Source organism: Gigantopelta aegis, chromosome 15 (genome assembly GCF_016097555.1).
Source record: "Gigantopelta aegis isolate Gae_Host chromosome 15, Gae_host_genome, whole genome shotgun sequence".
NCBI classification, from domain to species: Eukaryota; Metazoa; Mollusca; class Gastropoda; order Neomphalida; family Peltospiridae; genus Gigantopelta; species Gigantopelta aegis.
Window position 1 is genome coordinate 41418390 of NC_054713.1, and position 16282 is coordinate 41434671.

At 38.2% G+C, this 16282-nt stretch overlaps 1 protein-coding gene across 6 annotated transcripts in view; it reads left to right on the forward strand.

Annotated features, from left to right (window-relative positions):
- LOC121389865 (voltage-gated potassium channel subunit beta-2-like) overlaps positions 1-16282 on the forward strand; it is a 118189-nt gene that overhangs the window by 29955 nt on the left and 71952 nt on the right. The window contains exon 1 of one of the 6 annotated variants that reach the window (XM_041521514.1): positions 6448-7716. The exons of the other annotated variants lie outside the window; for them this stretch is intronic. Coding sequence (XP_041377448.1) covers positions 7697-7716 — 20 coding nt within the window. The 5' untranslated portion in view covers positions 6448-7696. Of the gene's footprint in view, positions 1-6447; positions 7717-16282 lie in introns of those variants that run through there. 6 annotated transcript variants of the gene reach the window in all.

The window sequence follows — 16282 nt, forward strand, 5'->3', positions numbered from 1 at the left end:
TCCTAGCCCAATCCGCTGCAGAAGTGGAATTACAAAAGGTTGAACAATATCGTTGAGATAACGCTGACCAGTCAAATTTCCATTAATGACGTACAAAGGGGTTCTGTGATTCATGGATATGCCCGTCCACACCATTACACTTCCTCCTCTAAATGGTAGATGTTGAACAACGTTAACATCAGCAAATTTTTCTCCTTGAAGACGGTAAACACGAGCCCGGCCATCATTGAACTGGAGCAAGTACCGTGACTCGTCTGTGAATAATGTCTCTGCCCATTGTCCACCGGATATGACGTCCTCACCAATCAAGGCGAGCCCTTCTGTGACGGGCAAGTAGCTGTGGTCGGACTACAGGACACCGACATCGCAAACCTTGGTCTCGCAGACGATTCCTAATGGTCTGGTCAGACACATTGTTGCGTGTAGCAGCTCTGAGTTGATCACGAAGACGCTGTGCGGTCATAAAATGCTGTCGCAACACCGTTATCATCAGGAAACGGTCTTCTCGTGCTGTTGTTGATCGTGGTCTTCCAGAACGGGAGTGATTCTGAATAGAATTAGTCGTCCTGAACCTCTGCCAGAGTCTACCGATAACACTTTGGCTTACATTTAGACGGTGAGCCACAGATCTTTGAGTGTGTCCATCTTGTAGCCAGCCAATTGCCCTTCCCCTGTCTTGCAAACTGAGTTGTCGTCGAACCATCTTCAAATTTAAAGTGATGATGAAAGGAAAATGCTCATCCCTTTTATTGCTAAAATTGGCATGCATTGAATTACACTCCTGCTAAGCACGTGCAAATGGTGCACGAGGTGTCACAGTGGGTGTATCGAGGCAAGTTGTCAGTTTAGTCTGACTATGTTTTTGCTTCAAATCCATGAAAAGGAAATCTGTGTTAACTTAAAAAGTTTCTAAAGATAAGGACAATGATTGCATGCCCCTGAATAATGTGATGTCTTTAGTCCAAATGACAACACAAAGGTTAATATTCTAACCCTATCTGGCCTAAAAAAAACATACTTCCGAAAATGATCAAAAAGTTCCTTTGACCCTTAACTTTCTTTTGAGTAGTATATATATATAGACATATATAGACATAAGCACATTGCCCTAAGATATCGGCATTAGCCATTCTAACCTTCGCAGGATAAAGCACACTGCCCTAAGGTATCGGCATTAGCCATTCTAACCTTCGCAGGATAAAGCACACTGCCCTAAGGTATCGGCATTAGCCATTCTAACCTTCGCAGGATAAAGCACACTGCCCTAAGGTATCGGCATTAGCCATTCTAACCTTCGCAGGATAAAGCACACTGCCCTAAGATATGGGCATTATCCATTCTAACCTTCGCAGGATAAAGCACACTGCCCTTAGATATCGGCATTAGCCATTCTAACCTTCGCAGGATAAAGCACACTGCCCTAAGATATCGGCATTAGCCATTCTAACCTTCGCAGGATAAAGCACACTGCCCTAAGATATCGGCATTAGCCATTCTAACCTTCGCAGGATAAAGCACACTGCCCTAAGATATCGGCATTAGCCATTCTAACCTTCGCAGGATAAAGCACACTGCCCTAAGATATCGGCATTAGCCATTCTAACCTTCACAGGATAAAGGTGATATCTAAGGCAATAACCAGTTACTCTCCAGTATATCCTGAGGTGTCCTTAAAGGGACATGCCCTAGTTTTTAAACACTAATGCATATTTTTTACTATTAGAGCCCTTTTTGATAACTGAAATCATACTTTACTTAGATTTTATTGTTTAGATTATCCACTTCCGTTCATTCGAAGTGTTTTTGGTCATCCTGATATTTTTAATATCACAAAATGCATTTATCATATTTTTAAAAATGCACGTGTGTCTGAGAAGTAACAGTTATGGAGTCGAGTTTTAGTCTATTTTTAGAGGGTATTTCACCATTTCAAAGTCACAGACTCATGTTTCACTCAATTGTAACTTTATCCAAATGTGTTACAGGTTTGTAGACTAACTAAACTTAGTGTTAATTTTTATGGGTTGAAACTAGGATATGTCTCTTTAAACAAAGATTTCTTTCCTTTCCTTTTCTCTTCAACCCTTCTTCTCTCATTATGTCACCTGCATGCTGTTCCATCCCCATCATTCCACCCCTCCTTCCTTTTTTTAGTATTGTTAGGTCAGGTCAAACAGGTTTTACATGCCCATATCCACGCAAGGTTCAAGCATGCCTACCCTGGGTCCTGTCGCATATAAAACTAAAGTTAAAATTTGTTTTGTTTAATGACACCACTAGAGCACAGTGATTAATTAATCATCAGCTATTGGATGTCAAACATTTGGTACTTCTGACACAGTCATCAGAGGAAATCCGTTACATGTTTCCAAATGTAGCAAGGGATCCTTTATATGCACTTTCCCACAGACAGGATAGCACATACCATGGCCTTTGACCAGTTGTGGTGCACTGGTTGGAACGAGAAAAAAACCAATTAGTTGAGCTTTTCTTTCTTTCTTTTAAATTATTTTTGTGCTTATATTCAAATAAGGTTCTAGCATGCTGTCCTGGGCATACTTCTCAGCTATGTGGGCTGTCTGTGCAGGAGAGTGGGTTAGTTGTTAGTGGTTAGTGAGAGAGAAGAGGGTGTAGCAGTCTTACACCTACCCATTGAGTTGTTAAAACGTGCTCTGGGTGGGAGCTGGTACCGGGCTGCGAACCCTGTACCTACCAGTCTTATGTCCGATGGCTTAACCACGACATCACTGAGGCCGGTCGACTGAGCTAAATCCCGCCCCTGTCTCGGGTATGACCAGTGGCATGACCCAGGGCATTTTATTGTTATCAGTTAACAGTTAGCTTATACTGCCTGAACAACTATAGTTGTTGATGTTGGGTACTCATTGATTATCATTTATTGTCTGGAGTTATCAAACTGTACACAAAACATGTCCTGGCTACACACATATTCCATATCATTCTGTGTCACAGACTGGATCAGCTTCATTGAGCAGTTTAAACTAAGATTCTCATTAAATGACAAGTCACTGAATGGAAAATTATGCAGAATGTGTTCTTGACATCTAGCCTGCATGATGCACCAACAGTCTTAAGATCGATCTCCAAGGGTGGGCCTATTGGTCCTATTGGTTTCTTAAATTGTTCCAGCCAGTGCACCATGACTGGTATATATTAAAGGCTGTGGTATATGCTGTCCTATTTGTTGGATGGTGTAAAAGATCCCTTGCTACTAAAAGGAAAAATGTAACAAGTTTTTTCTCTAAGACTATATGTCAAAATTACTGAATGTTTGACATGCAATAGCCAATGATTGATATATCAATGTGCTTTAGTGGTGTTGTTAAACAATACAAACTTTTACTTTAAATTGTTATCAGTGTATATATGTGTTATTATATAGCATGCGTTCCCAAAAATAACAAATGAAGTTGTCACCAACAGGTCTGTAGGAAATCTAAATGGCCACTTATTAAACAATGTGCTGGGGTGTCTATCATCATCGTCATTGTCATCATCAGCCTTCATCTTCACACATGTTAGTGGTTGCGTCCTAATTGGATGTAACATAATATTTACGTAAACAACATGCAGTCATGCTTGAAGTAAATTACATGAATATTGATTCCTGGCAGTAATTAAGAACTATTGGTTTCCAGAAGTCATCGTTATGTAACGACACATGTGCCAAATGCATGTGTAGTTAGGGCTGCATTATCTAAAACAGGGTTGTATAACGTGAGGGGTGAGTAGCTGCAGTACGGTCATTTCAGTTCAATGGATGGATGGATGGATGGATGGATGGATGGATGGATGGATGGATGGATGGATGGATGGATGGATGGATGGATGTGTGGGTGGGTGGGTGGGTGGGTGGATGGATGGATGGATGGATCAAAGAAAGAATGAATCAAATGAATGAATCGATGGATGGATAAAAAAAAGAATGAATGAATCAAAGAATGAATGAATGAATTGAAGAATGAATGAATAATGTTTAACAACACCCCAGCACGAAAAATACATGAGCTTAATTTGGGTGTCAAACAAATGTAAGTACTGTACATGAATAAATTAATGAACAATATCAATATAAATTCAAGAGATGAATTAAAACCAAATGTAAACAGATGTACAAAAAACATACATACATGTATCTCAGGTAAGTAAATTAAAATTTCAAATAAAATTCTAAATCTTGTAAAATAAAATAAAAAAATACTTGTTGATATAATTATAGAAAAGAAAGGAAAGGAATGATTCTTTAATAGCACCTCAGCACATTTTAAACTGCGGCTATATGGTGCCAACATATTATTATCTTGACACTTGGTCTATGGATAGATAGATCCATTAAGTTGACACTTGGTCTATGGATAGATAGATCCATTAAGTTGACACTTAGTCTATGGATAGATAGATCCATTATCTTGACACTTGGTCTATGGATAGATAGATCCATTAAGTTGACACTTGGTCTATGGATAGATAGATCCATTAAGTTGACACTTGGTCTATGGATAGATAGATCCATTATCTTGACACTTGGTCTATGGATAGATAGATCCATTATCTTGACACTTGGTCTATGGATAGATAGATCCATTATCTTGACACTTGGTCTATGGATAGATAGATCCATTAAGTTGACACTTGGTCTATGGATAGATAGATCCATTAAGTTGACACTTGGTCTATGGATAGATAGATCCATTATCTTGACACTTGGTCTATGGATAGATAGATCCATTATCTTGACACTTGGTCTATGGATAGATAGATCCATTATCTTGACACTTGGTCTATGGATAGATAGATCCATTAAGTTGACACTTGGTCTATGGATAGATAGATCCATTAAGTTGACACTTGGTCTATGGATAGATAGATAGATCCATTATCTTGACACTTGGTCTATGGATAGATAGATCCATTATCTTGACACTTGGTCTATGGATAGATAGATCCATTATCTTGACACTTGGTCTATGGATAGATAGATCCATTAAGATTGTTACTAGTAGTTTGTTTTCTTTAACACATTGATTTATTAATCATTTGCCATTGGATGTCAAACATTTGGTCATTTAGTAAATGGGTCCACTGACGTGATTCGATTCTATGACACAAGCACCTCAGACAAGAGTTCTACCGACTGAGCTAGATGAGAATGAGACACAGAGAAAAAGACAGAGACATCATACAAAATAGTTATGCTAAACATTCCAAACTAATATCTTGTGATGTCATTTTTGATCATTTTCAGTATGTACGCTACATAGCAAGTTGGGAAAACTGTACAAATTACTTTGTTATTCAAGGGAGTTAATTCATGGTCCTTTCCTCCCACCCACCCCTTTTAACCAAAAAGCAATTTTAATGCAGAATTTTCAATGATTATTATAAAATTAAAACAGCCTTTATCAGTGTCTGTGCTTAACTCTTTTTTTGAGTTGCCATCCAGGCAAGTGGTGACAGCACTTTCACTTGCCTGGATCTATTTTCACTTACCTGAATAATATTTTCTAAAAAACCAACAATATTGCAACAGATTATAAGAGAAAACATTTATTTTGAGTATTTTCCTGCACTCAACCAACCCACTCTTTAAATAAATAACAGACATGCCACTGTGACTCCCCACTGTCACTGTCAATACATTTGTGATATTTCCAACAAACAAAGATGCTTGTGTTCACCAAACATTGAGCACTGGTATAACCAACACCCCCTTCCTCCCCCCACCCCATCTCAATGAAATAATAATAATTAAAAAAAAACCCTAAAATATAATGTTCAGTGGATACGTTCTATGACGTGTACACATAACCAGGGCTGAATCTTGTTGACATGAATTTGTGCCCAATTTTACATGCCACTTAACTTACCTTACACCTATTCTTATATTGGGCATATGTTTATATGTAAAAGAAGACCTACACTTTTTCATGGTGCAAAGTAGGCTACATAGCTGTACTTTTATTTATTTATTAATTATTGATTTAAAAAAAAAAAAAAAATTGCTCGCCAGGCGGGCAACCTTACTGTGGGTTTTCAGTCACCCGTCGTCGTTTTCAGTCACCAGGGGCAATCGGGCGACTGTTAAGTTCGAACCCTGCTTTATTGGAAATGCAAACATATTATATAATGTTTTCTTCTGATATTTGACTACAACTTGGCAAATTTTTTAATTTTAGGGGTGTTTAACTTTAATTTTATTATAAAGTTAGCCTTTAAAATGTACTGGGGTTTCCTTAAACAAACAAACATTGATTGGTTCTGAGGCTTTCAGTTGCATTAGTGGTAATAGGGGTTCATCCATGTACTATAGCTGCTAGCCAACATGCACATGTGTACATACTGCACATATTACACAGGCCAATGTAACACACGCACAAACTGGCAGTTTTCAGATTTTTATTACCATGGACATTTCAGCATGTACAGAGAAATAGCTCCACTCAGTGCAGGCATTCTAGGATTGCTTCTCCCAAAGTGATCAGCCTTGCCGTACATTAGTATGACTCCAGCGACCGACCGACCGATGCGATACCGAAATTAGACGACTTTTCTTTCTAAACGGTCGCTTGTCGGAACTGCCGATTCACTGACCACTCGAGAGACAGCTTACACAGGGAGTCCCCAGTGATAGCTGTTGGTGCCGCACGCAGACGTTATATACAGCTGGAAACGCTGCCCAGTGTGTGTATGGTTTGGGTGTTCAATCAATAACGCTGGTTTTACTATACATGCAGTGTGTACAACACTCCTCTTGTATGTTGAAGTGTAGGGACCGATAGTCAACTGCAAGTGGTAGAAAAGAAAAAGGAAAAGGTTGGTTGACATCTCGGTACATTTTGATATTCGGTTTGTTTTGTGGCCGATATACAAATTGAAGGATATTCTAAGCATATGAATTGAAAGTGTGTCTGTAAATTTTAGTCTCCACACATATTGAGAGATGTTCAGCTACAAGTGAAAGGAAAATAGAAAGAAAATAATATTAAATGACAACTAGGCACATTTTATGAACTACGGGCTATACATTTTAATCTACAAAGATATTGAGGGATGTTCAGCTGTATGTGAAAGGAAAATAAAAAGAAAGGAATATTTGACAATACATAGACACATTTTAAAACCACAGCTGTACATTTTAGTCTACAAACATTCAGCTAGATGTACATGTGAAAGAAGAAAAAGAAAAAAAGGAAAGAAGAAAAAGAAAGAAAAGGAAAGAAATATTTAACGACGCCTCAGCACATTTTGAAATTACAGCTATTTTGGTGGCTAGCTTATGTTTATTTTCAACACTGGATAGCAGCTGTATGTGAAACGACAAGAAAAGAAAAGGAATATTTACCACATTTTAAAATTACAGCTATTTTGGTGTTTAGCTTACATTTATATTCAACACTTTGGTTCATAGCAGCTGCATGTGAATCAACAAGGAAAGAAAAGGAATATTTAGCAACGCCTCAGCACATTTTTAATACTACGGCTAGTTGGTGTCTAGCATATGTTTATATTTGACACTTGGGTCGATATTAGCTGCATGTGAATGACTTGAGCGAGAGGAGAGATACACACACTCACACTTGGATGAGTTTCACAGATGTACCATTCATTGGGTTCCCCCCTGTGTGTGATCGGTGCTAGTAATGACATGGAGTAGATCCTCGTGTATTCGCACAAGATGCCTCGACTCCATTACAGGTAATCTGCATGTAGTGTTGTAGTGCATTTCTCTCACACATTAACAGAGCAGTTTCAAAGCTGCGTAATCACTAAAGGTTTTTATTAATTTCTATTTTCTGAAATGCAAACATAATACATTGAAGCATCTGCCTTGAAGTACATGCCTATAAAATATTAGAACCAAATAATTTTATTTACTAGCAGAAAGTAATGTTTGTTTTGTTCAACCACACCACTAGAGCACATTGAATTATTAATCATCAGAGCTGTTATTGGATGTCAAACATTTGGTAATATAGTCATAAAGAAAAGCTACAAATTTTTTCCTTTAGTAGCAAAGGATCTTTTATATACACTATCCCACAGACAGGATAGCACATACAACTCACTGCCTTTGATGTACAAAATATAAAAATAATTGTTTGAAGTACATAAAATATTTAATTTACTAGCAGAAAGTAGTTTGTTTTGTTTAATGACACCACTAGAGCACATTGAATTATTAATCATCAGCTATTGGATGTCAAACATATGGTAATATAGTCATAAAGAAAACCCACAAATTTTTTCCATTAGTAGCAAGGCATACTTTATATATGTATGATCCCACAGACAGGATAGCACATACCATGGTCTTTGATGTACAAAATATAAAAATAATACTTTGAAGTATATAAAATATTTTATTTACAAGCAGAAAGTAGTTTGTTTTGTTTAACCACACCACTAGAGCACATTAATTAATCACCAGCAGTTGGATATCAAATATATGAAATGTAATTGTGACGCATATCAAATATATGAAATGTAATTGTGACGCATATCAAATATATGAAATGTAATTGTGACACATAGTCTTCAGAGGAAACCTGATACTTTATTTCATTAGTAGTGAAGCATCTTTTATATACACTTTCTCACATACAGGACAGCACATATCACATACTTTGATATATCAGTTGTGAGGCACAGAGCCAGTTTCCCCATGACTGGTATTTGAAAGGCCATGGTATTGGAAATTGGAATGTCATAGGGTTGTTTGTAAATGTCAGTGTAATTTAATTATCCTTATAATGCTATGTAATCAATATGATGCTGAAATTCATGATGGTAATAAAACTACTTAGGGCTGTTCTGGGGATGTGGTGGAGGGGTATTTTCTAACACCTACTAGCAAAAATAGTCTGATTCTTTTATAAAGTCAATTAAGACCTTATTTATTATTTATTTCAATTTATTTTTGTGCTTATTAATTAAGGGTTCAAGCATGCTGTCCTGGGCATACACATTAGCGATTTCGGCTGTCTGTCCAGGACAGTGGGTTAGTTGTTAGTTGGTTAGTAGTTAGTAAGAGAGAAGAGGGTGTAGTGGCCTTACACATACCCACTGAGTCCTTAAGAACTCGCTCTGGGTTGGAGCCGGTACCAGGCTGCGAACCCTGTACCTACCAGCCTGTAGTCTGATGGCTTAACCACTGCACCACCGAGGCCAGTTAAGACCTTATGAGAAGTTTTACAAGCCAGACAGTGTAGTACGTACTAAGGTCGATGACAGTAACTTTTCGCACCCTTGTTTTGGGTTCGTACACAATAAATATAGCATATCTTACCGTAATTCCACTTGAAATCCATATTTCGTAAAAGGTACAATTTTTTAATCACAAGATTTTCTTCAAACACATTCAGATGCATTAGTAATGTTGAATAGCAAGTTTGCATTGGAACTTTTCCAGCATTCTTAAAACGGAAACGTCATGTACCCAGTGTATGGTTAATGTAAGGTGATTCAAATTCAAAATTAGCTATATTATTAACAATGCTTTGCCACATTAAAATAAAAACTGGTCTACTAACCTTGACACCTGTCAAATTTCTACAACAAGCGGACAACGTTGTTTACAGGTTGGTATTTTGTTATTTTTCATAATTCTGGACAAAATATTAATTTTAAGTTTCAAAAGATGAAAGAAATAAAAAGTACCTTTTGTCAAATATATCATATCAAAAACTTACTGTTGAATATGTTTTATTTACTGTGTATACGAAGCCAAAACAAGGGTGCAAAAAGTTACTGTCGTCGACGTTAGTATTTAATCTGAACTTGACAGGGGCAGGATTTAGCTCAGTCAGTGAAGTGCTCACTTGAGGTGCTCAGTCTATCCATTCAACTGATTGGGTTTTTTCCCGTTCCAACCAGTAAGCCACAACTGGTCAAAGCCTGTGGTATGTGTTTTCCTGTCTGTGGGAAAGTGCATATAAAAAATCCCTTGCTACATTAGAAACAAATGTAATGGGTTTCCCCTGATGACTACATTGTATATGTCAGAATTACCAAATGTTTGACATCCAATAGCCGATGATTAATTAATCAGTCTGCTCTAGTGGTGTTGTTAAACAAAACAAACTTTAACTGAGCTTGACATGTTTCATTCATATTTCATTCATATATCAGCATTGTGCACATACCAATATTGTAGGCATTTTACTGTATGAAATATAATAACTTGTTGTCTTGAATACATTATTCCCTTGTAGCTTCCTTTGATCTATGCATAGCAGAAAATAAAATATTGCAGTAAATTGTCAGTTTATTATAGTGATAAGAATGCAGGGCTTAGGTCTCACTAATTTGGGCACAACAGTCTTTTCTTAGTGCAGGAAGGTTGTTTTAGCTCAGTACTGTCATTATAACAGCCGCTGTAAAGTTGTTTGTACTTAATTACCGGCCTCGGTGGCGCAGTGGTAAAGCCAATGGACTACAGGCTGGTAGGTACAGGGTTCGCAGCCCGGTACCGGCTCCAACCCAGAGCGAGTTCTTAAGGACTCAGTGGGTAGGTGTAAGGCCACTACACCTTCTTCTGTTTCACTAACCAATTAACAACAAACCCACTGTCCTGGATAGACAGATCAGATAGCTGAGGTGTGTGCCCAGGACAGTGTGCTTGAACTTTAATTGGATATAAGCACGAAAATAAGTTGAAATGAAAATGTACTTAATTTGGGCATGATTATTTTGGGCATAAGTATTTTAGGTGATTATTTTGGGCATAAGTACCGTATTTGACCGGAAATAAGCCCAGGGGGCCAAGACAACTCATTGTGAGCTTGGCATGGGGTGGGCTTATTCCCAGACAAGGGGCCAGTTTTGTTGAATTTTTTTTTAATAATAATAATTAAAATAAATAACAATATTTAAATGAACTAGGAAAAAAACAAAAAACGTTCAGTAGCACATCTATTAATTAGTGTTCCATTTGTTATTAATAAATAATAATTGTTTATTAATTAAATTGGTTTTTTTTTTACTAGTATCTAATTATCAGAAACACACCTTCTATGTTACAATTACTTACCAGTGCTGTTTATTTACATCCAAAATTTAATGCTGAGAAGACTTAAAACAACAGCAATTAACAACAAACTCAATAGCCTATACACACGTTTCTGACACGGGCAGCTGGCCTCAGATTACAGTTATCTTCCCATTTGGTTGTCCAAAATCCGGAAGTTTGACCGCGCAAGTAGTCTGCTGTTTGACTGTGATTATTTCATGGCAGACAGCTATAAAGTGGCAACTGTTTGACTGAAGTGACAGGGGATAGCATGTAGTTTGTAAACATGTGTAACTTGTTGACATTGAAGACTTGTTTGTGGTAATTCCGACCCATGCAAAAGTAGTGCTTTTTGTGTAAAATGGGTGTACTCCGGCCTGGTTTAGAGGGTGTGTCTGTTTAAACCAATATGCTGGGAGAAAGAGCTGGACAACAGGGGTTGTCCTTTTCAGGGTATGTGTCCCCCATGCAGGCAAAGGTACATACAAAACTTCACGGGCCTGCTGATATTAATAAAAATGTTATAGCCACTAAGGCTATATAGAAACATATAGCGAAATTAATTGTGGTCTGAGGCCAGCTAGCTTACACTGCAAAGAATTGTCAATCTAAGGTCATTGTTCTTAGCCAATCAGAATACGGTATTTGCTTAATTAGCATTAACTGCGGACCCAGTGTGGTGGTAAAAATAGACACTGGTTTTTAGTTCATACTTGGCTTGGATACTTCAGAGAAATACTGCAGGCATGAAATTGAAAACAATGTTACACACTGTTATTGTTAGACTGCTAAATCTCACTGGTGGTAAAATATTGTGTTACATTTGTGTTTAATTATCTGCAGGAGGTATGACCTTTTAAATGAACTTTGAGCAAACTTGCAATTTCATGTTATTTATAAGGTGACGAAGTTGGGGGTGGGCTTATTTACGAATGAGGGCCTAATTTCTTAAATGCTATCAAAACGGAGGTGGGCTTATTCAAAGACATGGGCTTATTTCCGGTCAAATACGGGGGTATTTTAGGTGTGATTATTTTGGGCATATGTATTTTAGATGTGATTATTTTGGGCATATGTATTTCGGGCATATATATTTTGGGCACAACATTTATTGTCTCGACTTTGATGCAATCTAAAGCCCTGACAATGAATATTTTTCAGAGAATTTGTTGATATTTTCAGATATTTTCATGGTTTTATATTTTTGAGACTGCCCACTTAACCTAGAAACCCACAAAAATATAAAACCCCACTAAAATGTCCAGTTATAAGATAGTCATTATGTAGTTACATTAGAAATTAATGTGACATTCTGACACAATGGGCAGGACCTAGATCAATTGGTAGCGTGCTCGCTTAACATTTTTGGGTAATAGGATCAAACCCAACTGGTGGACCCATTCTCTGATGAATAATTTCCCCTGTTCCAACCAGTACCCCACAACTGGTATATATCGAAGGGTGTGCAGTGGTTTGTGCAATCCTGTGGGAAAATATGTATACAAGATCCTTTGCTGTTAATAGAAAATATGTAGTGCTCAGGTTTTCTAGAACTTTCAGTATAATATGTCATAGTTAACAAATATTTTAGATTCAGTAGCTGATGATTAATAAATCAATGTGCTCTAGTGGTGTTGTTAAACAAAACAAAACTTTAACTGAAGACTATGTCTGAATTGACAAATATTTGACATCCAATAGCCGACAAAAAACCCCCCAACTTAATATGGACGGTACAATATTCTGACCCTGTGCTTCTAAAATTTTATTCTAAATTCAAATCTTTAATGATATATGCATACAATTTTATGGCCTTGTTAAAAGATCAGGTGCCAATTTAACAAAAATCTGCGACTAGTAGTTAGTACACCTGCCAAAAGGTTTACACATGTTTGACATCTATTTCACGCAGAAAATTACATTCTTTAGGGAAGATGGAGCATTTTAAGGATGAAAGAAAGTGAAATATGTGTATTTCTAACTATATTTGTTGTACTATAATAGTAATAAGAATCGTGGTTTATAGTTGTAGATTTACGTTTACGTGCAAAACTAGGCTTACGATGTTTTGTGAAATTGGGCCCTGGATTATGATCAGGGAACATTTTGCTCAGTATCGCGTCACGATTCGCTATGCAAGTTATAGAGATCGCTACACAATTTTAAAAGACTAAACAGTAGTTGCTAATCAATTATCGCTAATCAAAATGTTCCCTGTATTATTATTATTATTTAATTTGTAGTGTAATATATTGCAATATGTGCTTTTGTATTGATACTTATTGCAATATATTCCTGAATGTGTGAATGTAACCATTAATTGTATGAAAGACATACCGTATTCGTTTAGTAAATCATTACTAAACATCTGTTGTCAATTGTTGCATAGTTAAATTGGAAACTGTTCTGAATACTTGTAAAGCAAACTCGGAGCACATTGTTATAAATAATGCCATGTAGATTTTAATGACTTAAACCCAATAACCCACATAATGTACATTGCCACTGGCGTATTTGTGCCATATCATTATCAGCTGGGGGGGGGGGGGGGGGGCGGACGTAGTCCAGTGGTAAGGTGCTTGCCTGATGTGCGGTCGGTCTGCGATTGATCCTCATCGGTGGGCCCATTGGGCTGTTTCTCGTTCCAGCCAGTGCACCACGACTGGTATATCAAAGGTCGTGGTATGAGCTATCCTCTCTGTGCTTAGCGTAATAACTGGTTTATCGTGTCCATATACCACTAGGGTTTCGAACACGCCTATCCCGAGTCTGGCCTCCGATAGGATCGGGGGTCTGACTTGGGACAGGGATAATCCTCTCTGTGCTTAGCGTAATAACTGGTTTATCGTGTCCATTTACCACTAGGGTTTCGAACACGCCTATCCCGAGTCTGGCCTCCGATAGGATCGGGGGTCTGACTTGGGACAGGGATAATCCTCTCTGTGCTTAGCGTAATAACTGGTCCCTTATCGTGTCCATATACCACTAGGGTTTCGAACACGCCTATCCCGAGTCTGGCCTCCGATAGGATCGGGGGTCTGACTTGGGACAGGGATAATCCTCTCTGTGCTTAGCGTAATAACTGGTTTATCGTGTCCATATACCACTAGGGTTTCGAACACGCCTATCCCGAGTCTGGCCTCCGATAGGATCGGGGGTCTGACTTGGGACAGGGATAATCCTCTCTGTGCTTAGCGTAATAACTGGTTTATCGTGTCCATTTACCACTAGGGTTTCGAACACGCCTATCCCGAGTCTGGCCTCCGATAGGATCGGGGGTCTGACTTGGGACAGGGATAATCCTCTCTGTGCTTAGCGTAATAACTGGTTTATCGTGTCCATTTACCACTAGGGTTTCGAACACGCCTATCCCGAGTCTGGCCTCCGATAGGATCGGGGGTCTGACTTGGGACAGGGATAATCCTCTCTGTGCTTAGCGTAATAACTGGTTTATCGTGTCCATTTACCACTAGGGTTTCGAACACGCCTATCCCGAGTCTGGCCTCCGATAGGATCGGGGGTCTGACTTGGGACAGGGATAATCCTCTCTGTGCTTAGCGTAATAACTGGTTTATCGTGTCCATTTACCACTAGGGTTTCGAACACGCCTATCCCGAGTCTGGCCTCCGATAGGATCGGGGGTCTGACTTGGGACAGGGATAATCCTCTCTGTGCTTAGCGTAATAACTGGTTTATCGTGTCCATTTACCACTAGGGTTTCGAACACGCCTATCCCGAGTCTGGCCTCCGATAGGATCGGGGGTCTGACTTGGGACAGGGATAATCCTCTCTGTGCTTAGCGTAATAACTGGTTTATCGTGTCCATTTACCACTAGGGTTTCGAACACGCCTATCCCGAGTCTGGCCTCCGATAGGATCGGGGGTCTGACTTGGGACAGGGATAATCCTCTCTGTGCTTAGCGTAATAACTGGTTTATCGTGTCCATTTACCACTAGGGTTTCGAACACGCCTATCCCGAGTCTGGCCTCCGATAGGATCGGGGGTCTGACTTGGGACAGGGATAATCCTCTCTGTGGGATAGTGTATATAAAAGATCCCTTTCCTCTCTAATGCTATATATCAAAATTACCAAGTGTTTGACATCCAATAATCGATAATTTATAAATCAATGTGCTCTAGTGTTGACAGGAAAGCATATACCACAGCCTTTGACCAGTTGTGGTACATTGGTTGGAACGAGAAAAAAAACCCAATCAGTTGAATGGATGCACCAAGATGGTTCGATCCTGCGACATAAGCACCTCAGGTGAGCACTCAGCCGACTGAGTTAATTCCCACTCCCTGTCTGTTGGAAGTGCAAATGAAAGATTCTTTGCTGATAATGGAAGGTGATACATGTACATGGTCAGTCAACAATTGATCCTGTTGGTGTGCCAGTGATTGTCCTGTTTCTTTTGCTATTCTGTGCTCCACAACTAGTTTATAATTATCAAAGGCGGGTGTTATGTACTATCCTGTCTGTGGGATAATGCATATAAAAAATCCCTTGCTGCTAATTGAAAGGAGTAACCCTTTGTGTGGTTGCAGTGGATTTCCTTTCTTCTGTATGGTCCTTAACCATATGTCCGATGTCATATCACCATAATTAAAATGTTCAAGTGGTGCATCATTAAATAAAATATTTCTTCCTTTTTATTACAAAAGAACAGCTTTTTTGCTGCATACCGGATAATTTTGAATATATTGATTATTATTTAATGTTAAGAAATTATTCAACAACTCTTTATATCTGTACCGTATACCCAGTAGTGTTTCCTTTAAATATATCTCTAGAGGATTCGTCACAAGTGTTTTTAATATGGAAAATATCAACCAAGTCTCATGTTAATCAGTATTTGTCAATGATTAACTAGACGAGGTTGATATTTTACATATAAAAAGACATGAGTAGTGAATTCTATTTATCCTATAACACTTCAAAAATAACATTTCCATTCGATATTTAGTAAATCACAGTACTAAAGTTGCCTCCATTGATAATATGACGTCATTCGCGATTAGCACAAATTAGTTTGACGTCACACATTTTAACTAAATCTTGTGAAATCTTTCTGTGTTGTAAAAGTACATGTATACAGGATATTTGTGAATGCATTGATTATTATTTAATGGTAAGAAATTATTCAATGCTTATTTGTATCTGAACGGTATCATCTTTCTGATAACAATATGTGTGTATATAACTCGTAAACGTGTACATATGTTACACAAGAATACAGAAACGTGAAGCA